The sequence below is a fragment of the Podarcis muralis genome, chromosome 13, assembly GCF_964188315.1.
Source record: "Podarcis muralis chromosome 13, rPodMur119.hap1.1, whole genome shotgun sequence".
In the NCBI taxonomy this organism is placed as follows: domain Eukaryota; kingdom Metazoa; phylum Chordata; class Lepidosauria; order Squamata; family Lacertidae; genus Podarcis; species Podarcis muralis.
Genome location: NC_135667.1, coordinates 54,734,963 through 54,758,624, shown reverse-complemented (window position 1 = coordinate 54,758,624; position 23,662 = coordinate 54,734,963). Strand labels below are relative to the sequence as shown.

Genomic DNA, 23,662 nt, shown 5'->3' with positions numbered 1-23,662 from the left:
AAGGAAGGGATCTTAAGATTCCCTGAAAATGTTTGGTTTTTAAAGGTTGAAATTCTCCGGGGTGACACTTGGGTACTAAAGGAGGAAAATCTAAATTGAGTCTATTCCAGTGGTTCCCAACTCCCCCCAGTCTTGCACCACTTGAAAATTCCTGAGGGCCTGGGCAGACCACTTAATGATTTTTCTACTTCTTGTAACCATTGCAATGTGCTAGATGCTGTATGATTTCTCACTGCTTTTATTTTTTTACATATTGTATGTATTGCATTACAATCTGAATTCAATATATAAGGGATAAAAGAAAGCAGTATAAATATTGAATGTGACAAATGTGCTTCACACTCTGTCATTCTGACTCCTACTTCTTTCAAGCACACTGTAGTGGTTAGAGTGTCAGGCTGGGGGGAAACTAGGGTTCAAATCCCCACTTGAGTATGAAATTCACTGGATAGTCTTGGGCCAGTCACTACCTAACTTATCTCATGGGTCGTTAGTGGGATTAAATGCAGAGGGTGGAATCCTGTTCACCACCTTTAACTCCTTGGAGAAAAAGGTGGGATATAAATGCAATAAATAAATAAGTTGTTTCCTCTGTCCATAACTTCCGGTCTATCCCACTCACTTTTGAGGTTGACTGCCCGGGTGTTCAAACATGTAATGCACCATCTGTGACCTATCTGACACTGGTGTGGAAGTTTAATAGAATGGAGTGTCTCAAAAGGGAAGAGGAGACACTTGGCATACTAAAAGTGTACAAAGAACCTTCTAGTTGTTTTTTCTTGTCTGGATAGCTCATCTCCTGGTTCACATTGAAAAGCTACTTTTAAATCTCCCCAGGAATGAGAATGAGAACTATCCATATAGGTGAAACTCAAAAAATTAGAATATCGTGGAAAAGTTCATTTATTTCAGTAATTCAACTTAAAAGGTGAAACTAATATATGAGATAAACTCATGACATGCAAAGCAAGATATGTCAAGCCTTTATTTGTTATAATTGTGATGATCATGGCGTACAGCTGATGAAAACCCCAAATTAACAATCTCAGAAAATTAGAATATTGTGAAAAAGTGCAGTTAGCTATTCAATCCATAACACCTGCAATGGGTTCCTGAGCCTTGAAATGGTCTCTCAGTCTGGTTCAGTAGGAAGCACAGTCATAAGGAAGGCTGCTGACCTGACAGTTGTACAGAAAGCCATCATTGAGGGAAAGCCTCAAAAAGTAATTGCAGAAGAAGTTGGATGTACCCAAAGTGCTGTATCGAAGCACATTAATGGAAAGTTCTGTGGAAGGGAAAATGTGGAAGAAAAAGGTGCACAAGCAGCAGGGATGACTGCAGCCTGGAGAGGAATGTCGGGAAAATACTTTTCAAACGTGTTGGGGATTTTCACAAGGAATGGACTGAGGCTGGAGTTAGTGCATCAAGATCCACCACACACAGAAGGATCCTGGAGATGGGCTTCAAATGTCGTATTCCTCTTGTCAAGCCGCTCCTGAACAAGAAACAACGTCAGAAGCGTCCTACCTGGGCTAAAGAAAAAAAGAACTGGTCTGTTGCTCAGTGGTCCCAAGTCCTCTTTTCTGATGAGAGCAACTTTTGCATCTCATTTGGAAACCAAGGACCCAGAGTCTGGAGGAAGAATGGGGAGGCCCACAATGCCAGATGCTTGAAGTCCAGTGTGAAGTTTCCACAGTCTGTTGATTTGGGGAACCATGTCATCAGCTGGTGTTCGTCCACTGTGCTTCATTAAGTCCAAGGTTAATGCAGCCGTCTACCAGGAGATTTTGGAGCGCTACATGCTTCCTTCCGCAGACGAGCTTTATGGGGATGCTGACTTCATTTTCCAGCAGGACCTGGCATCTGCCCACACTGCCAAAAGTACCCAAACCTGGTTCAATGCCCATGGGATTACTGGTTACAGATAGGTAGCCGTGTTGGTCTGCCATAGTCAAAACAAAAAAAATTCCTTCCAGTAGCACCTTAAAGACCAACTAAGTTAGTTCTTGGTATGAGCTTTCATGTGCATGCACACTTCTTCAGATACACTGAAACAGAAGTTGCCAGATCCTTCTATATAGTGAGAAGGTGGGGAGGGGTATTACTCAGAAGGGTGGTGGGAATGGGTGATTGGCAGATAGCTGTGATGAGCCTGTTGACGACTCTTAACGACTGCAATAGGTCTTACAGGAAAAAGCAAGGGGTGAGAAGGTGAAAAATGGCTTTGTCATGTATAATGAGATAAGAATCCAATGTCTTTGTTCAGACCAGGTCTGTCCATGGTTTTAAGTTTGGTAATGAGTTGCAATTCAGCAGCTTCTCTTTCCAGTCTATTTCTGAAATTCCTTTGTAGTAAAACAGCTACTTTGAGATCTTGTATAGAATGTCCTGGGAGATTGAAGTGTTCTCCTACTGGTTTCTCTGTCTTGTGATTCTTGATGTCAGATTTATGTCCGTTTATTCTTTGGCGTAAGGTTTGGCCTGTTTGTCCAATATAGAGAGCTGAAGGGCACTGTTGGCATTTGATGGCATACACAATGTTAGACGATGAGCAATTAAATAGTCCCGAGATGGTATGTGTGATGTTGTTGGGGCCAGTAATGGTGTTGTCCGGGTGTATGTGGCAGCAAAGTTGGCATCTGGGTTTATTGCAGGCTCTGGTGCCAGTGTCCGTGTTAAGTCTGGTTGTAGTATTATTGTGGGTTAGGAGTTGTTTAAGATTGGGTGGCTGTCTGTAGGCAATGAAAGGTCTTCCTCCCAGAGCTTGAGAAAGAGAACTGTCATTGTCCAGGAGAGGTTGTAGATCTTTGATGATGCGTTGTACTGTTTTAACTTGGGAGCTGTATGTGACGACTAGAGGTGTTCTGTTATTTTCTTTTTTGGGTCTGTCTGGCAGCAAGTTCTCTCTGGGTATCAGTCTGGCTCTGTTGATCTGTTGTTTAACTTCATCTGCTGGGTATTTTAGTTCTAAAAAGGTTTGCTGTAGATCTCTTAGGTGAGAGTCTCTGTCTGTAGAATTGGAACAGATACGGCTGTAACGTAGTGCCTGGCTATATACAATGGACTGTTTGGTATGTTTGGGATGGTAGCTAGAGGCATGTAGATATGTTTGTCGGTCAGTTGGTTTACGGTATAAGGTGGTGTCTATGCGCCCATCCTGTATTTTTATAGTAGTGTCCAAAAAAATGGGATTACTGTGCTTGATTGGCCAGCAAACTCGCTTGACCTGAACCCCATAGAGAATCTATGGGGCATTGCCAAGAGAAAGATTAGAGACATGAGACCGAGCAATGCAGAAGAACTGAAGGCTGCTATTGAAGCATCCTGGTCTTCCATAACGCCTCAGCAGTGCCACAGGCTGATGGCATCCATGCCATGCCTCATTGAGGCAGTAATTGATGCAAAAGGGGCCCAAACCAAGTACTGCATGCTTCTACTTCTCAGAGGTCCAATATTGCTCTATTTGCAATCCTTGTTTTGCTGATTTCATTTAATATTCTAATTTTCTGAGATTGTTAATTTGGGGTTTTCATCAGCTGTACGCCATAATCATCACAATTATAACAATGGCTTGACATATCTCACTTTGCATGTCATGAGTTCATCTCATATAGTAGTTTCACCTTTTAAGTTGAATTACTGAAATAAATTAACTTTTCCATGATATTCTAATTTTTTGAGTTTCACCTGTAGAACTCAATGGAGAAATCCAAGATTTTACTGTAGCTAGGAGTTTATCTGATTGGTTAACCAGATGCAAAAGGAGGCATGGTTCCTTCAGCAGAAGTAGTTGTAGAGAAGAGGACGTTTCAGCAGCCTCTGTTATACACAGCTCCTGAAGATGCATTTGAACACCCCAGTGACCTATCCCAAAAGGTACAGCATAGAGAAAAGTTTCTTGGGTTTCTAACCTGATTCTTAGAAATGTGCTAATGCACATTCCAAAGCAAATTAATTCATTATCCATATTGCAGGTTGGAAACAGCCCTGTAGTGTAGTGCACACTGAATATTGTAGATTGGGCTCTGAGTGGTTTATAACAAACATGCAGTGTTGTCTACTGGTATTTTATCCCTGTTGATCATTGAGTGTTGGCCTGAAATGTAGAGAGTGCAAAAGCCCTGCAATTTCATTCAGTTCTTTTATTTCCTATGTTATCTCCACCTTGCTGAATGAGCAGTACGTATACAACAGCCCTGCAGCAGAGTAGTTCAGTCTGCACCCATATTGCAGGGCTGTGCTGACATAGAAAAGCTTAGAGCAGTCCTGCAGGGTCAATACTGCACACCAAGAGGTAAGGCTGGGTTTGGATTGCCAGTCACCCTCCCGCCCAGCAACTTTAATACTTTTCAGATTGTATCAGAGGTCAGTCTACTTGAATTGCCTCTTCAGATATTTCCTCCAACCTCTGCCCCCAGGCCAGATCAACCACAATTGTACTCAACTTGTTCAGAACCTTTTAAGGAATTTTGCACAAAGCATAAAAAGCCACATTAGGGCAGGGACTCCTGTTTTTGGTACTCATTTGGTAGTTTTTTTTTAAAAAAATAATCCCTGATCCAGTGGCTCAGATAACACATACCAGGTACACACTGCAACATTTTGTTGTGGAGTCCTATGGAGATAAAAAGTGTAAGAATCTGTTCCTCTCACCTCAATATTGCATCCTCATGGCTGCTTTTGTTAAAAGTAAACAAAAAGATGGGAGAACATATACCATATTTACTCGAGTCTAATGCACTTTTTTTTTGCCAAATTATGTTGTGAAAATTAGGGTGCACATTAGATTGAATAGCGAATTTACATTTGCCAGCAAATACTTTTTGGGTTTCAAGGTTTTGAAAATTGAGGTGCGCCTTAGATTTAATGGCCCATTTGTTGTTGTTTAGTCGTTTAGTCGTGTCCGACTCTTCGTGACCCCATGGACCAGAGCACACAAGGCACTTCTGTCTTCCACTGCCTCCTGCAGTTTGGTCAAACTCATGCTGGTAGCTTCGAAGACACTATCCAACCATCTCGTCCTCTGTCGTCCCCTTCTCCTTGTGCCCTCCATCTTTCCCAATGTCAGGGTCTTTTCCAGGGAGTCTTCTCTTCTCATGAGGTGACCAAAGTATTAGAGCCTCAGCTTCAGGATCTGTCCTTCTAGTGAGCACTCAGGGCTGATTTCCTTAAGAATGGAGAGGTTTGATCTTCTTGCAGTCCATGGGACTCTCAAGAGTCTCCTCCAGCACCAGAATTCAAAAGCATCAATTCTTCGGCGATCAGCCTTCTTTATGGTCCAGCTCTCACTTCCATACATCATTCACTGGGAAAACCATAGCTTTTACTATACGGACCTTTGTTGAATAAATACGGTGTGTGAATGAGCATCACATGAAATTGGGTTTCTTCCCCCCGCCCCGTGCCATTCCTAGAACTTTAATAATAGCATGAGATGCAAAAGTTAAGCAGCTCAGGACTTATTTTCATGCCTGGAAAAGCTTTACATGCTCTGTTTCAGAGTATTGGGCTGCTGCTGCTGCTGCTGCTGCTGCTGCTGCTGCTGAAGGTGCACAATTTGGCTCGCAGCAGTATTGCTCCCACCAGAACACTTGGGGATTTGTACAGAGATAAGTTTTAGAGGATTGAGTGGCCAGGTGGAAAAAAGGGCAGGACTCCTTCATTTTTAATAGTTGTGAACATTTCAGCTAGTGCAGCTTGCAGGTGTAGTTGTTAATCTTGCAGGAGCCCTGCCCATTTTTTTCGCATTTGGCCACCCTACATGAGGTCAATTAAGAGAGTTAGTGCTATTGAGTTTTCACAAGTAAAGTTGCCAGGTCACATTGTAGAAATTTGCCCTGTCCATTAAAACCTCTGAGCAAGTTATATAGGAGAAATTGGCCCTTAAGCATTGGCCCAGAGCATTTAAGACTTTAAGAATCAAAACACACTTTGCATTGGGCTTGGAAACAAAATGGAAGTGAAGTTGTCACAAAACTTAGGTAGTAATGCTTCAAACAGCCTGCCCTGTTGAAAAGCTGTTAATAGATCTGCTTGTGTGTATTCTCAAATACACATGTGTTTATGAAACTGATCATTAGATAACCTTTAATCTGGAGATGATAATCACATTGCAGTGGTTATTGCACTAGTTTACTACTAATCAAGAAATGCCAATATTGTCTTGCTTGCTTGAAGGAATTGGCAAGAACTGATGAATACAAAACAAAATATTTATTTACACAGTGTTTATTGTTTACACAAAATGGTGGACAGTAAAGAGAAATGGGCTTGTGTTATGAAGTAGCGGCACAGAAATATAAAATAGCAAGGTGGCTAGTTGTTGAAAACTACATAGACTACCCAAGTCTGTGTTGCGTGGACAATAAACTTAAAATAAGTCCTATTGCAGAGATAGACATAGATGGAGGTGGATAGTGTGCCTTACATAGAGAGGAGATGAGTGCTAGGGAACCAGAATCCCCCCTCCCATTTCCCTGTTTGAGATAGCTTAAAGCACAATTGCGAAAGGCCAGCCCATCAGCTTCACGACTAAGAAATAATTTTATATAGGTGCCCCAAATCCATTTCTGTGCTCACCGTCTCAAATTCTCATTGCATCTAATAGCTACAGTGCTCTTTGTCGCTGGCTCTGCTGAAACATTGCTTAAACTTCCTTATTTCCCCCAAGTTTATTATTTAATATCTATTAATGTTTATCCATGTGGTTGTATGACTCATGTGGTTGTATGAGACTTTAAGACTTCTAATCATTTCCCCATCTCCCTATGGTGACAAAATTGTCTGCCTAAGCGCTAGTCTTTCCACTGTAGCATATTGCCGTGTAGCAGCATCTTTTTGAATCAGGTTTGCCATGAATATAAATCATTTATTTTTCTCTTCCTCACAGAACTGAATGTGCAAATTTAATGCCACTTGTTGGTCCTAAATGCTCAGTATGGGAGTTCAAATTAACTCCCAAGTATGTCGAAACAAAGTGGGCTTGTGGGACAAATGAAGTAGTTTACATTAAAATAATAGCAGAGGTTCTTGATTGATAACTACATAGCTGTGACTGAATCCATTGCTATGTAAAGCTTGTATAGAAGAATCAAGCTTTGAAAATCTAAAATGAAAAATGAAAAAAATGTAATTAAAGTATGAAAATATGTTGAGTGTTGCATCAATAAAACTGCATTCTTTTTTGCACAAAGTTATAGTAACCATCATTGTTATCATAATGATAATAATAATGTTTTTATGCAATGCAGGTTTAACATCTGAACTCTCAGAGAAGAGTATGAATGTTTCTGAGGCTTGGCTGCTCAGTGGCTCCTCACTAGCATCTCAAGTTCACGCCGCTGCTGTTAATGGACATAAGAGCGCTCTTCTAAAACAGATAGCAGGTAAAAATGTTTTCCCTCTCTTTTCAGAGTCAAATTTCTTTTAAACTTTAAAATCTTTACATATATATTCCAGATTCCAAATTAGTTATGCATTTATCTTTGACTTTCTCCTCATGCTGTTTTTAATCCCATCCCTGTCTTTTTATGTAATTTCAAATCCATTAGAAGCAATAGCATTTAAGTTGCAGTTCTGTTTTTAGCTTTTTCTTGGTTCTGTGGCTTAGGAAGAGCCCAGCCCATCAGAGAACCGATTGGTAGGCTTCTGCCAACTCTCTCTTCCTCTTTCCATTCTTGTGTGTAACACTCTAAAGCAGTGTTTCCCAAAGTGGTCAGTACTGCCCCTTGGGGGACACTGGAACAATCCAGGGGGTGGTAGTAGCTTTGGGTGCAATTGGGGGGCATTGGGATAAAAATAAGGGGATGGTAGAAGCATAAAGATAGAAGAGAAGAACATTTTGAAGAACTGTTCTTACATGTTTCATCTGCTGTGTAATGACACTTACCGTCAGGTCGGCGCCGTAGCAGGATGGCGGCAATGCTTCTCCTGGATCTGGCGGTTGTGTGTTTTTCCCAGGCTTGAGTGAACCCTTTTGGGGTTCACCCAGGCTTGGGAAGTGTTATCTGTAATTTGTTATTTTAATATTATCCTTTGTTATCATCATTTTCTCTGTGTAATGCGGATGTTACTATGGTTGTTTTAATAAATGATTTTATAAATCATTTATTAATAAATAAGAGGAGTTCCCTACCAGGACAGACTTTGCTCGTGTGCTCAAGACATCGATTCCATAAAACATATTTTGTTGCATTGTGCAAAATAAGAGCAAGCCAGGACTGAACTGATACTACCCTTGCTGGTACCTTTCCCGGGAAAATCAGAGGCTCAGTATGTCAGGTTCTGTCAGGGCTGCCTCAGGTCCCAGCTCACAAGAGACCAACGCCAAGTCCAGTTTATATACAAAGATGTTTATTGAAGTGCATTGTACGCTCCACAGCCGAGGCGCGCAGCCCCACGTCTGTTACGCTTAGACCGCTGAAGTCCCCTCTGAGTCAGTCCCGCCTCTGCACCACTTTAAGAGGCTTGTGCTGCTCCACCTCTTCCTTTCTTTCCTTTTCCGCAGGGTCTTCCTGCCCCCTGGGGTTTCGCCCCTCCTGGATTCCCCTGACGCGGAATCCCCAGACAGCTCTTCCCCCCTCCTGCGTGCTTTGGGACCTGGCTCCTCCTCCGGGCTCCCTGTACTTCCGCGCGCCTCCACATTTGAACTTGGCGCGCGTTCGCAACCTCTAACCTTCCTCTTGACAGTTACACTACTCCCTGCACTACTCCCCTCCCCTTCCGGGAGGATGTCTTGCTCCGATCTCCCCTCCCTCTCTGCTTTGGGACCTGCTTCCCCTGTCACTCTGGAATCTCCACCCCCTTCACTGCGCTCTGGCGCAGAAGCCGGTCCCGACTCCCAGCTCCCACTCTGGGTTCCCCCGCTGGTCCCCTGCTCCTGACGAGTCCCCCCTGTGACTCCTCTTGGCCTGACCACAGGCGCCCCCTTCTGGGAATCCTCCGACTCACTTGAAAGACTCATGGAATCCCTCAAGTCATTGTCATCCTCCTCCTCGCTGCCCTGGGATTCTTCCCCCTCGCTCTCCGCCTCCTCCCTCACCTGTGCCTCTGTCCCTGAACCCCTGACAGGTTCCTATTGGAAGACCAGACAAATGCTAGAACATTAGCAGTGGCAAAGTTTTTATCGGTGGTTGCAAGAACAAATGATCCCTATATTCTGAACAAAATGCTTGTTTAACCTGGAGGTAGACTGTATGAATGGTGTATTGCTTTGTAATGATTTGTTGGGTCTCTGGACCGTAATAAAGATTGATGATGAAATGATTTTATAATTTCAAGCTTCAAGGTGTCTTATTTACAGCAACGTCTTTCTTTACTATGTCTTAGGACATAGGTAGAAATCTCTAGATACATCTAAGAATGCAAATTTGTTGGTGCATCTTTCTGTTTATTTGCTTAAAGAAGGTCGATTTCCAGGGGGGCACTGAGTATTTTTTCCCTCTGAAAAGAGGGCAGTAGGCCAAAGTCTGGGAACCTCTGCTCTAAAGTCAGGGTGTGTGTATGCATGGAATTACTTTCAGTTGCTTTCCATAATTCTAGCGTGGTGGTTTTTCTTCGAAATTAGTTCATAAAAAATGCTTTTGTTTTTTGACCGGTGGAAGCTTGTCCAGTAGAGAGAAAGGGACGTCAACATGGCCTCAGCCAGTTTCTCCTACTTTACGACCAGTCCAAGGAGTGGCACTGCCTGTCAGCTTCTTCCTGCTAGTCCTTACTCTGCCCTTGTGGAACTCAGCAGGGATGAAGATAGGGAGAAAACTAGAATTAATTGACTCTTCCTGCCATTTGCTGTAGCTCTGCCTACTGTTGGTCATGCTGCCTTCCACCATACTAGCCTCAATGAGCACCGGCCATTACTGTTTCCGCACATTTTTGGCTTTAGTTCAGCTGACTGCTGGCATGCAGCCCTCAACGTACTAACCCCAAGTCAATGGGGCCCTCAAAACACGAATACTTGGACAAAGGACATTGTTGCCAGAGGAGCCTAAAGATTGGTAGCATAACCTAGAAATACCTTACCAATCTAAGAAACCGGCTTTGATCGTAGAATCATAGAATCATAGAGTTGGAATAGACCACAAGGGCCATCGAGTCCAACCCCCTGCCAAGCAGGAAACCCCATCAGAGCACTCCTGACATATGGTTGTCAAGCCTCTGCTTAAAGACCTCCAAAGAAGGAGACTCCACCACACTCCTTGGCAGCAAATTCCACTGTCAAACAGCTCTTACTGTCAGGAAGTTCTTCCTAATGTTTAGGTGGAATCTTCTTTCTTGTAGTTTGGATCCATTGCTCCGTGTCCGGTTCTCTGGAGCAGCAGAAAACAACCTTTCTCCCTCCTCTATATGACATCCTTTTATATATTTGAACATGGCTATCATATCACCCCTTAACCTCCTCTTCTCCAGGCTAAACATGCCCAGCTCCCTTAGCCATTCCTCATAAGGCATCGTTTCCAGGACTTTGACCATTTTGGTTGCCCTCCTCTGGACACGTTCCAGTTTGTCAGTGTCCTTCTTGAACTGTGGTATAATGGTGAGGTATCCTGTTTCCTTATTAACAATAGAAGCTGTAGAGAAGCTCTGTTCAGGTAGGGAGAGATACCATATTTTTTGCACCATAACACTCACTTTTTCCCTCCTAGAAAGTAAGGGGAAATGTCTGTGTGTGTTATGGAGCGAATGCCTACGGATGGCGGGGGGATCTGCTGCAGTCGTGAGCAGAGGATCCATGGTTCCCCTTCCTTCCCTCCTCCGTGGCTCGCTTTGAAACAGCAAAGCGGGAGAAGAGCCGCTGAGTGGGGAGGAAAGAGGGACAGAGAGCTTGCTTGCTTTAAAGGAGCAAAGCGGGAGAGGAGAGGAGCCGCTTACACGAGTGTAAGCGGCTCCTGTCCGGTTGGCTCCTTTAAAGCAAGCAGGCTCTCTGTCCCTCTCTCCTCCCCACTCAGCTGGTTAAATAGCAGCAAAGTTTTTCAGCGAGCTGGGGAGGAGGGAGAGAAGCAGAGCTTGCTTGCTTTAAAGGAGCAAAGCGGGAGAGGAGAGGAGCCTTCTCCCCTTATACCCCTCTCCTGCATTATTAACAGCATCCTTCTCCACCCACCCCACGCGTGCTCCTTGTCCCTTGAGTGCTTTTCCTTCCCTCCCCACTTAAAACGTGGTTACAAAGCACAGATCCACATGGATCCTCAGGATTTTTGCACTGGGTCACCCCAAATTCAGATCACATAGCATGTCCATGGCTACAGGTTGCACCAAAAAAAATCACGCACCCACTGCTGCCTGGGGCCGCAGTGGTGCAAAAACGTGGTTACAAACATGGATCCACATGGATCCTCAGGATTTTTGCATTGGGCTACCCCAAACTCACCATCAGATCACATGTCTGTGGCCACAGCATGAACCACAAAAATCATACATCCACTTTTTCGTGTAGAATATTTTTTTTCTTGTTTTCCTCCTCTAAAAACTACATGCGTGTTATGGTCTGGTGCGTGTTATAGAGCGAAAAATACGGTACATAGGTAAAGGTAAAGGGAGCCCTGACCATTAGGTCCAGTCGCGGATGACTCTGGGGTTGCGGCGCTCATCTCGCTTTACTAGCCGAGGGAGCCGGTGTACAGCTTCCGGGTCATGTGGCCAGCATGACTAAGCCGCTTCTGGCAAACCAGAGCAGCGCACAGAAACACCGTTTACCTTCCGCCAGAGTGGTACCTATTTATCTACTTGCACTTTGACGTGCTTTTTAACTGCTAGGTTAGCAGGAGCAGGGACCAAGCAACAGGAGCTCATCCCGTTGCCAGGATTCAAACCGCCAACCTTCTGTTCGGCGAGCCCTAGGCTCTTGCAAGTTTCAGGTTTCATTCGTTATGTTGCACATTTAGGAATCATGCCACCTCAGTAGTGCAGAGCTCATGGACCTGTTGTTTCAGGTCTTATGTTTGCAGCCTGAGAAGTCAACCAATTTAATACACAACTTGCATTGTTTGTAGCCAAATAAATAGTGTAAGATAGTACTTGAAATAAACTATGCCTTAGATCCTAAGTTGCTCCTCTATACACTAATAATAATATTTTCCAGCTGAACCAATAAGTATTTGAGAGGAGTGTCTATTTTGAATCGTTTTAATTTTGTTTTAAATTGATCTTCTCTTTTTGCTGTTTTTAATTGTTCATCACCATGAGGTGATTGCTAAACTAAGGATTAATTAAGGCTCAATTAAGATGATTAATAAATTGAGGATAATAATAGGAGGTGGGCGATCGCTGCCAATTTCCCCCTTCATCTGCAACCCCTGTACCATATCCCATAACTATCACATAGGTTCTCCAACTCCAGGAATGGATTCTTTGGGCATGTAGAAGGGCTAGCAATAGAAGTCAGAAGAGGGAAATCTATTATGTTCACAGAAGGAATGTTAGGATTCAAGCCAAGGTGATTATTTTTTAAGTTTCCACCCTGTGCTAGATTGTATGATACATTCTGCAATAACTTCTCGTGACCCAGACCATGAAGTACACTGTTTTTAAATTTCTCTTTTTTGAACTAATTGGATCTTGGGGGGGGGGGTAATACTGCTCTTTATTTTTGCCCCTTCTGTTCTGCTCTATAAAAGTTATAATACCCCCCCCCCACTAAAGATCAGTTTGTACTGTCAGCAGAATAAATTGATAAATTGATAAAGGTTTTTCCTAAATAATACCTGTTCATAAAAAAAACCCTTCCTGCACATATAAGATTAAAATACAGTGGAGCTTGGTTCCCAAACATTTCGGTTCTTGAACGCCAAAAACTCGGAAGTAAATGCTTCCATTTTCGAATGCTTTTTGGAACCTGAACATGCGATGCAGCTTCCACTGAGTGCAAGAAGCTCTTGCAACCAATGGGAAGCAGTGCCTCAGTTTTTGAACGTTTCAGAACCGAACGGGCTTCCAAAACAGATTTGAGGACCAAGGTACCACTGTATTAGTGAGAAAGGTTCCACCTAGGCTTCCCCCATTGTGTTTCCTTTTTAAAAAAATTCAGGGTCCCCTATCCTCACTTCCTTGCAGCACATTTAGACATGTAATCCCCACTTTGAAGCAGATTAGCCCAGAAAAAGCTTTACCACTTGAAAATGTAACTGGTCCTATTTTGTGTTGTCTATCCTTCATGATTTCAAAACCTAGTACAGATTTATCTGTTTGCATTTTTAATAGTGCAGCTACATTGAAATATGCCAATTTATAGTTACTCATTTCTGACTTCCCCCTCTATGGGCAGATATGAGCAGGTGATAATCGTTATCTTCATGTTCAGCTTTACCTGCTGATTTCTCCTGTTAAGGAAAGGTACGGGAGAATTCCATGTTGTGTTTGTCTGTTTTTCTAGTCTGCTGGCCACCCTAGCAACAAACGAGGCCATTGTTATAAGAATTCTAAGGTATCAAATATTGAATAAGTGTTCATAAATGCACAAGGTAAACATGAATACATAAGTATATAAACCACACATCTGAAATAGCACACAAGAGCAATATAGAAGCCATTTTTACTCTCCCAAAGTGACTTCAAATGTTCCACTTCAGTAGGAGGAAATGGGGAAAGCTTTCCAATTATCTTTTCACTTGCAAATCCCATTAACAAAACTGCCTGGAATCTAGGGGGTTTACCCCCTTCCTGCAAATCTAGTCTGGCAGGTTTCTGTTAAGTTGAGCAAACTGTCAATAGATGTAAATTTGTGAAAGAGATTCAGGAACTTAAGTATTTACTATCTGAAAGGAATGACCAGTCTACCCAGGTAATGCAGTCAGTGAAGATGGATCAGGTGGTCTCCCACAGAAATTTGAGAGTGCTGCTTCTCTCCTGTCTCCCATTATTTCTGTGGCAGACCACCTCCTTCTGTAATGTAAGCGAGATATGTCAAGCCTTTATTTGTTATAATTGTGATGATTATGGCGTACAGCTGATGAAAACCCCAAATTAACAATCTCAGAAAATTAGAATATTGTGAAAAGGTGCAGTAGCTATTCAATCCATAACACCTCCAATGGGTTCCTGAGCCTTGAAATGGTCTCTCAGTCTGGTTCAGTAGGAAGCACAATCATGGGGAAGGCTGCTGACCTGACAGTTGTGCAGAAAGCCATCATTGAGACCGTCCATAAGGAGGGAAAGCCTCAAAAAGTAATTGCAGAAGAAGTTGGATGTTCCCAAAGTGCTGTATCAAAGCACATTAATGGAGAGTTCTGTGGAAGGGAAAAGTGTGGAAGAAAAAGGTGCACAAGCAGCAGGGATGACCGCAGCCTGGAGAGGAATGTCAGGAAAAGACTTTTCAAACGTGTTGGGGATTTTCACAAGGAGTGGACTGAGGCTGGAGTTAGTGCATCAAGAGCCACCACACACAGATGGATCCTGGAGATGGGCTTCAAATGTCGTATTCCTCTTGTCAAGCCGCTCCTGAACAAGAAACAACGTCAGAAGCGTCTTACCTGGGCTAAAGAAAAAAAGAACTGGTCTGTTGCTCAGTGGTCCCAAGTCCTCTTTTCTGATGAGAGCAATTTTTCATCTCATTTGGAAACCAAGGACCCAGAGTCTGGAGGAAGAATGGGGAGGCCCACAATGCCAGATGCTTGAAGTCCAGTGTGAAGTTTCCGCAGTCTCTGTTGATTTGGGGAGCCATGTCATCAGCTGGTGTTGGTCCACTGTGCTTCATTAAGTCCAGGGTCAACACAGCCGTCTACCAGGAGATTTTGGAGCACTTTGTGCTTCCTTCCGCAGACGAGCTTTATGGGGATGCTGACTTCATTTTCCAGCAGGACTTGGCACCTGCCCACATTGCCCAAAGTACCAAAACCTGGTTCAATGCCCATGGGATTACTGTGCTTGATTGGCCAGCAAACTCACTTGACCTGAATCTATGGGGCATTGCCAAGAGAAAGATACAAGAGAAAGATGAGAGACATGAGACAGAGCAATGCAGAAGAGCTGAAGGCGGCTATTGAAGCTTCCTGGTCTTCCATAACACCTCAGCAGTGCCACAGGCTGATAGCATCCATGCCACGCCACATTGAGGCAGTAATTGATGCAAAAGGGGCCCAAACCAAGTACTGAGTACATATGCATGCTTCTACTTCTCAGAGGTCCAATATTGCTCTATTTGCAATCCTTGTTTTGCTGATTTCATTTAATATTCTAATTTTCTGAGATTGTTAATTTGGGGTTTTCATCAGCTGTACACCATAATCATCACAGTTATAACAAATAAAGGCTTGACATATCTCGCTTTGCGTGTCATGAGTATCTCATATATGAGTTTCACCTTTTAAGTTGAATTACTGAAATAAATGAACTTTTCCAGGATATTCTAATTTTTCAAGTTTCACCTATATGTATGATGCTTTTTGGGTGGCCTTGGGCTAAGGGGTGGGCAATTTCAAAAGTCTTTAAATGTTCCTGCACACTTTGTTCTTGGTCTCTCTTACATCTGTGCGAGGGGGGGGGGGGGGACTCTGTTGCAGCAGAAAAATAAAGATTTGCCTTGTTTTCACTGCATCCTGCCACCATCCTGTCATCTCTGACGGATCATAGACTTAGAGGACAGTTCCTTTGGGAAGTTGGGCAGCAAAAGCCATCTACCCCTATTTTCTATATCACCATAACCCTTTATTTTCCTCTTAAGATAGCTAGTGTGCTCTCTTTTCAATTATATAGAAAACTAACATGCATTGCTCAGGAATTCTCAGAAGCCAGCAGCAACCCTCATTGATAAGTGTAGCTTTGAAAGGTTGAGTTGTCATTGGTATCTAAATGTACCGGTAGATAAAACCCTCTCTTGGTTCCACCACTTTCACAGGCATGCTTGATGGGGACACGGGAAAGGTCCTTCTCGGAGGCTGCTCCCAGACTTTGGAACTCCCTCTCTAGAGAAGCCAGACTGGCTCCTTCCTTGTCCTTCTTGCTTTTAATGAAAGGGCTGGTGCTGTGCTGTTTTCATTGTAATTATTTTTATAGCATATGTATAAGTGTGTGTGTGTGTGTGTGTGTGTGTGTAGATATATATATATATAATTCTATCAATATTTGATTGTTTTTTAATGATGCTTTTTTTCTGTGTTTTTAGTCCCTGTCAGGGAAAAAGTTGGTGTAGAAAACAACAACTACTACTATCCTTAGTGGTGTCCATATTTTGCAGTTTTTAAAAGACTGTCTGACATTTTCTTTTAAAATGTCATCCAGGATAGAATCCCAAAATAGACAAAAAAAATCTGATCCCTGACCTCAGGAAACATGTCAAATTTGTTTAAGAGATCTTAAGTGTTGCCCAAATGTATAAGAAACCAGACAAACTTTTTTCTACCCAAAATATACAATAGATGTACATATTTAACAAATTTACGTAAAGCCAGCACTGCAATTCACTTTGTTGTTCTTATAGGTAATCCTGATCTGAAGGACAAAGAGGACCAGTTTGGGAGAACTCCACTAATGTACTGTGTGTTGGCGGATAGGCTAGACTGTGCTGAGGCTTTGTTGAAGACAGGAATAGACGTAAATAAAGTCGACCTTAACCAGAGAACAGCTCTCCATCTTGCTGCACAAAAGGTAACAATACAATCTCACATGCCTACTCAGAAGTAAGTTCTGTTGGGTTCACTGGGGCTTATTCCCGGGTAACTGCGTATATAGGATTGCAGTCTAAATGATGTTCCAAGACCAGATTCCAAAGAAATGTGTAACTAGCATTGTAAATCTAAAATTTTGAATGTCCCTTTCTCAAATACAGTGGTACCTCGGGTTAAGAACTTAATTCGTTCTGGAGGTCTGTTCTTAACCTGAAACTGTTCTTAACCTGAAGCACCACTTTAGCTAATGGGGCCTCCTGCTGTGCCGTGCAATTTCTGTTCTCATCCTGAAGCAAAGTTCTAAACCCAAGGTAATATTTCTGGGTTAGCAGAGTCTGTAACCTGAAGCGTATGTAACCCAAGGTACCACTGTAGTAGCCTTCCTTTCTACCACGCCATGTTTTGGATATGTCGGGGTAGTCTGCTGTTCAAAGTGGAAGACCTATCAAATTTCACAAGTCTGTGAATTCACACAAAGTTGTTCTTTGTATCCAGATGTTTAGCTGACAATGTCACTAGCAGAGAAATCAGATCTTAGTTTTAAATATTTTATTTCCAGATTTGCAAAGAATCTGCTACTCACTCAGGAGTTCAATAATGCTAAAAATATCACTAGTTGTTTACTTAAAAGTATGTGTGCATTAAGCATTACACTCATGACTAAAAATATAAATGCAAGATGTATAGTAAGTGCTTCAGGATTAAGATATTTCATATGATGGCTCTGGTAAATGTACATTTAAATAAAGAGAAAAATGCATTTGGTAACACCTTGAGATTAATTTTTAGAAGTGTTTTATTATAAAATGACATGCTGTTTCATGAAATGTGAAGTTGGAGCTTGGGAAGATAAGAAAAAAATTCAGTTGAACGCTGATGACATCTGATAGGAGGGCGTTCTGCAGGGCGGGCGCCACTACCGAGAAGGCCCTCTGCCTGGTTCCCTGTAACCTCACTTCTCGCAGTAAGGGAACCGCCAGAAGGCCCTCGGAGCTGGACCTCAGTGTCCGGGTTGAACGATGGAAATGGAGACGCTTCTTCAGGTATACTGGGCCGAGGCTGTTTAGGGCTTTAAAAGTCAGCACCAACACTTTGAATTGTGCTTGGAGACGTACTGGGAGTCAATATAGGGCTTTCAGGACCGGTGTTATATAGTCTCCGTGGCCACTCCCAGTCACTAGTCTAGCTGCCGCATTCTGGATTAGTTGTAGTTTCTGGGTCACCTTCAAAGGTAGCCCCATGTAGAGTGATTGCAATAGTCCAAGCGAGAGATAACTAGAGCATGCACCACTCTGGCGAGACAGTCTGCGGTCAGATAGGGTCTCAGCCTGCATACCAGATGGAGCTGGTAAACAACTGCCCTGGACACAGAATTGACCTGCGCCTCCAAGGACAGCTGTGAGTCCAAAATGACTCCCAGGCTGAGCACCTGGTCCTTTAGGGGCACAGTTACACCATTCAGGACCAGGGAGTCCCCCACCCTTGCCCACTCCCTATCTCCTAAAAATAGTACAGTGGTACCTCCAGTTGTGAATCCCGAGGTTTCCGCAACCGGGGGGGGGGATGTCTGCTTCTGTGCATGCACGGAGCACGGTAGAGCGCTTCTGCGAATGCACACAGGGCAAAACACTTCCGGGTTTGCCGCTTTCGCAACCCGAAGTTTACGTAAGCCGAGGGTAACGTAAGCTGCAGTGCTACTGTACTTCTGTCTTGTTAGGATTCATTCTCAATCCATCCTTCAACTGCCTCCGGACACTCAAACAGGACATTCATTGCCTTCACTGGTTCTGATTTAAAAGAGAGGTAGAGCTGGGTATCATCTGCATACTGATGAACACCCAGCCCAAACCCTGTTGCCATGTAGAAATGCAACAGGTTAAATTGCTAATTGCGTATAGCCTACCTTTGAGCTTTGTACCCCACACTCCTTTCTAGAGGTAAAAGTGTCACTTAAAAGTGTAAATAAAGATTACCGAAAGAGATACACATACAGATTTTTTTTGAAAAGTTCAGTCCAAGAGAAAAAAAGAAAGATTGATTATGAAGGACACTGTAGCCTATGCAAGTGAGTTGAGGATTACTTTTAGAGTAACATTGCTGTATTTTTTAATGTTTTTATTTATCCTTTGGAAGTCCAGTTACATATTTCCCATGTATTCTAAGAAGAGCCCAATAATCTGTGCTTACGCTGTTAAGCAAATTTTGAAGGAAAGATTTGGAGTGGAAAAACCATTTTCCAGCTCAACCTGATCTTTATAATTAGGAATTAATTTGCATGGCATTCAAATTAGGATACCAGACTGGGCTAGAATATGGCCAACCTACACTCAATCACCTTTTCTATTTATTCAGAGCAGCTGTTTGGGAGGTAGTTTTAATCCATCTTCCGATCAAAGTTGCTATTAGCCCCACTTGGGTGGAGGGAGAGAAACAGAGAGAGCCAGTGTGGTGCAGTGGTTAAGAGCGGTAGTCTCGTAATCTGGTGAACCAGGTTCGATTCCCTGCTCCTCCACATGCAGCCGCTGGGTGACCTTGGGCCAGTCACACTTCTCTGAAGTCTCTCAGCCTCACTCACCTCACAGAGTGTTTGTTGTGGGGGAGGAAGGGAAAGGAGAATGTTAGCCGCTTTGAGACTCCTTAAAGGGAGTGAAAGGCGGGATATCAAATCCAAACTCATGTGGTCATTCATTTATTGCATTTGTTTTCTTTTTTTAAAGGAAACTTTTTTAAAGTGCTTATGTTTGGGGGGGAGGTTTCTCAGTGACATCAGAGAGTGGGGAAGCTTTTACTAGCGAGCTTATTTTCATAGGTGCAGAATGACAGTTGACCATGGAGAGAAAAATATATGTTTGGCTCGATCATAGGGAGCAGGGCCGGCTCAAGATATTTTGGCACCTGAGGCAAACCACAAAGTGATGCCATCGCCCTGCCAGGGAAGGTCTACATCGGGAAGAAGGGTGGGAGGAGATAAGAAGCACCTTCCATTTGCCAAGAACCCGCTGTAGAGGTGGCATTGGGGGCTTGCTGAGGAAGTGGCATATCTGGCCTCAACAGAGTACACTGCAGCCATTGCTGTTCCGGTGGCGGTGGCAGCAGCGGTTGATGCATTCCTTGGAGGTCAGATCTGCTGCCCCTGCAGATCCTGCCGTCTGAGGTGGTTGCCTCACCTTTTCTCACAGGTGTGCCAGCCCTGATAGTGAGGGCATTTCCAATTTCCACTGTTTTTTGTTTGTCTTCTTCCATGCCTAGAAAGAAATGAATCCTTCCCCCTGTTGAGTCACTTCTTTCTTTTTGTACTCAGAAAGTGCTAGTTCAGAAAAGTACCGTATTTTTCCGCTCTATAGGACACACCAGACCATAGGACGCACCTTGTTTTAGAGGGGGAGAACAAGAAAAAAAAAAATTCTCCCCCTCTCTGCTCAGCGCCCCTTCAGCGAAGCGGCAAGAGAAACGGAGCCCCTTCCATTTCTCCTCCCGCTTCGCTGAAGGGGCGCTGCGCAGCTCTCTCTCTCTGCTGAAGCCAGGAGAGTCTTGCTCTCCTGGCTTCAGCAAAAGGAACCCGAAGCCTTCGGAGCGCAGTGTGAGTTCCCGCTGCGCTCCGGAGGCTTCAGGCAGCTACCCCTGAAGCCTGGAGAGCGAGAGGGTTCGGTGCGCACCGACCCCTCTCGCTCTCCAGGCTTCAGCGAAAGCAACGCGAAGCCTCCGGAGCACGGAGGGAGAGCTCCCTCTGCGCTTCGGAGGCTTCACGTTGCTGTCGCTGAAATCAAGGAGCCTGCATTTGCTCCATAGGACGCACACACATTTCCCCTTAATTTTTGGAGGGGAGAAAGTGTGTCCTATAGAGTGAAAAATATGGTATTTCTTGAGCTATATCCCACGCCTGCCTTCTCCTGCAGCTCCACAGCAACCTACCCTCACTCTCCCACCATCCCTACATTATCTATTGAATGCAAGTTCCCTGGTGGTGATTTTTTGTTCAGTATAGTACCAACTCAGGGTTTTTTTCTTAAATAACTTAGAATTCATAATTGGTCAGTTTTAAGCTTGGTCTCTGGGGCTATATGTGCCCGTTTAGAGTACAAGTGGGGAAGAGAAATGCAGGATATTAAGATCCTTAAGTGTTGACTGAACCCAGTCAGTCGCAAACAGTTTGTGAAACTGATACCAGAAGCCATTTGTGATGGGGCATAAGGGTCTGATGTTTAAGGAAAAAGCCAGAAAATCCTACTAGATATGCTCAAACACTTGGATTTGTCTAAAGTAACTCTTTGAAGTCTAAACATTATAAACATAAGTATTGTTGAGGAGGAAGCAGCAGCTAAAACATTTTAAATTGCTAATTTCTTGAGTAAAATATTCAAAAAAAAAAAAAGAAATTAGGGCTGGAATCCTATAGACCTGCAAATAGGTCCCATTGAACCCAGGGCACTTCCTTCTTAGTAGACACTGTATAGGATTGCTCTATAGGAGCACGGTATGAGAACCCTAGAATAGTCAAGCTTTCTTTGTCATTTATTGTGACAGTTAAATTTATCATGTCATTCTTAATACATAAATCCTTCTTCTCGGGCTTTAAGAAAACATTTCTGACACAGATTTTACTGTGCAACTATAAAGTGTCGCAAATATTTCTTTTTATAAATAGATTTGCACTGTCTTTAATGAAAACTCCGTTTTATATTCCTAAAAATCCTCCTCTTAACAGAAAATTACAAGTCTGGGAAGTTAATTTCATCAGTTCCCGTTTGAGCTGTTTATGAAGGGCATCAGTGCAACCTAGTGGAGAACCAGGACATCAGCATTTGCATGTCTCGAATGTTTGTATTGACAAATGGGTAGTCTGCTATTGACATCTGTGTCCCTTGGCAATACTTCCATTCCAGCTTACCCTTGCTGGTCAAATGCCTTAATTGTTCTGGCCTTTAATTCAGTCAAAGTTGGAGCACAATTGGAAGAGAGAAAAGAAGGAGCAGGTCTAGCAGAGCGTCAAGCTTGAGTTGTGAAACTACTGGCAACGATCAACCTGTCATAATGTTATGATTTGTTCATTTTTATACCATTTATTAGCCTTTACTTGTTGTGCCATTTGGCCTCCAGGGCAGATAAAGTGCTGTCTAATTTGGGAGGTTTGCTTCTGTCAGAGTGGCCTCCACAGAGAAGGTGTTAGCTGCAGTGACAAATAATCAATAGCTGTCGTTGTCATGAAGAACGTGAGTAGTTGGGCCTTTCATCTGGAGGATTAGAGGTCTAATTGGATTGAGAATAGGGAGGGTGGGCTGTTGTATAACCCTGTCAGCTATGTGAAGCTGTCAGGTGTCAACCTTATTCATACTGAAAAGAAGGTGGATGGTTGGTCTTTCACAGCTTGCAGAGTGAAGTCATACAGAAGCTTTTGAAAATGTAATAGATGGGGGAAGTAACATAGGTTAATGTATGCTTTGACCTCTTTTTTGTTGTTGTTTAATTATACGTCCATGTAGTTAATGAACCTGTGTAACTTGAAATGATACTCTCTTTTTTTGGTAGGAAACTCTGCTGGTAACATAATACAAGTTCTGGCTGATTATTTATATCTTAGGTAAAAGCAATTTTAACTACTCAGATGGAGGTTATATAAATTTGAAAGTTTTCAACTTGAAAGATATTAAAACCAACCATAAAGGAAGGAGATGTTTCAGAAAGAACTACAATATTTTTGTAAATAATAATTATTTGAAGGGATCTCAGCAGTAATAATGCATGCCCAGAACTTCAGTGTGCTCCTATGAAGCACATAAAGAATTCACCATTGCATCATTTTGGTAGTTGAAACATTTCTTTTTCTTTTTTTACCCATTTGATATTCTTTGAAGAAAGATTTCTTATGGTTTTCATGGGATTCATTCAGGAGATATTCCATTAAGAAAGGTATAATTTTAAAATCATCTTTTCCATTTAAAAGGTATTAAGAAGTCTCCCCTCAATATACTTTTTAAAATTTTATTTGCCTTTACCAAGTCCATTTTGTTGAAAATTATCGGCTGACAATAGAGACCTAGTACAGGGTGTGGTACAATCCTCCTGGAATATAGCACTGAAATTTAAAAACCTAAGTTAGTAATGTCTGTTAATTTTAGTGGATGTATTCTGAGTAGGACTATCATTAGATACAACCCTAACAAAAGATCAGTACAGTGTTTCATTACAATTGTTGCATGATCATGAAGCCTTAATGCAAACTATTGCTTGACAAAACCCATGCAGTTGCTTTGAGGGGGGAAAAGACCATTTAAATATAAAGGTAAAAGGTAAAGGACCCCTGGACAGTTAAGTCCAGTCAAAGGCGACTATGGGGTGTGGCGCTCATCTCGCTTCAGGCCGAGGGAGCCGGCATATGTCCACAGACACCTTTCTGGGTCATGTGGCCAGCATGACTAAATCGCTTCTGGCGCGACGGAAGCCAGAGCACACAGAAATGGCGTTTACGTTCCCGCCATAGCAGTGCAGTACATATTTATCTAACTTGCACTGGTGTGCTTTCGAACTACTAGGTTGGCAGAAGCTGGGACAGAGCTCACCCCGTCACGGGAATTTGAACCACTGACCTTCCAGTCATCAAGCCCAAGAGGCTCAATGGTTTAGACCACAGCGCCACCCGCTCCCTTTTTAAATATATTTCCATTTAAAGGCAGATTTTGAAGGTCTTGCCTATATGTCAGTTTAAGAACTTTAGAAGCACCATCTTCAACAGTTTTCAAGTGGCTCAAATGATTTTGCCACCCCAGATAAATAAGTATTATGTATGTACATGTGCACACAGCTGCCCAAGATAGTCCCTGGTACTACAGGTGTTGGGAGACCCAAGCTATGCACAGATGATGAAGGTTCATGCTCTGGACATTTCCTTTTGTGGCCATCTTCTAAGGCGGTGGTTCTGAACCTGTGGGTCCCCAGATATTGTTGGACTACAACTCCCATCATCCCTGAGCTCTGGCCTTGCTAGCTAGGGGTGATGGGAGTTGTAGTTCAACAACATCTGGGGACCCACAGGTTGAGAAAGGCTGTTCCAAGGGAAGGATTAAACACCTTTC

At 43.0% G+C, this 23,662-nt stretch overlaps 1 protein-coding gene across 3 annotated transcripts in view; it reads left to right on the top strand.

Annotated features, from left to right (window-relative positions):
* Positions 1 to 23,662, top strand: part of INVS (inversin) — a 64,908-nt gene that overhangs the window by 1,663 nt on the left and 39,583 nt on the right. For 2 of the 3 annotated variants that reach the window (XM_028702156.2, XM_028702155.2), the window contains exons 2-3: positions 7,251 to 7,385; positions 16,406 to 16,572. In XM_028702156.2, coding sequence (XP_028557989.2) covers positions 7,280 to 7,385; positions 16,406 to 16,572 — 273 coding nt within the window. In that variant the 5' untranslated portion in view covers positions 7,251 to 7,279. The remainder of the gene's footprint in view (positions 1 to 7,250; positions 7,386 to 16,405; positions 16,573 to 23,662) is intronic. The other variant, XM_028702158.2, reaches the window with a different exon arrangement.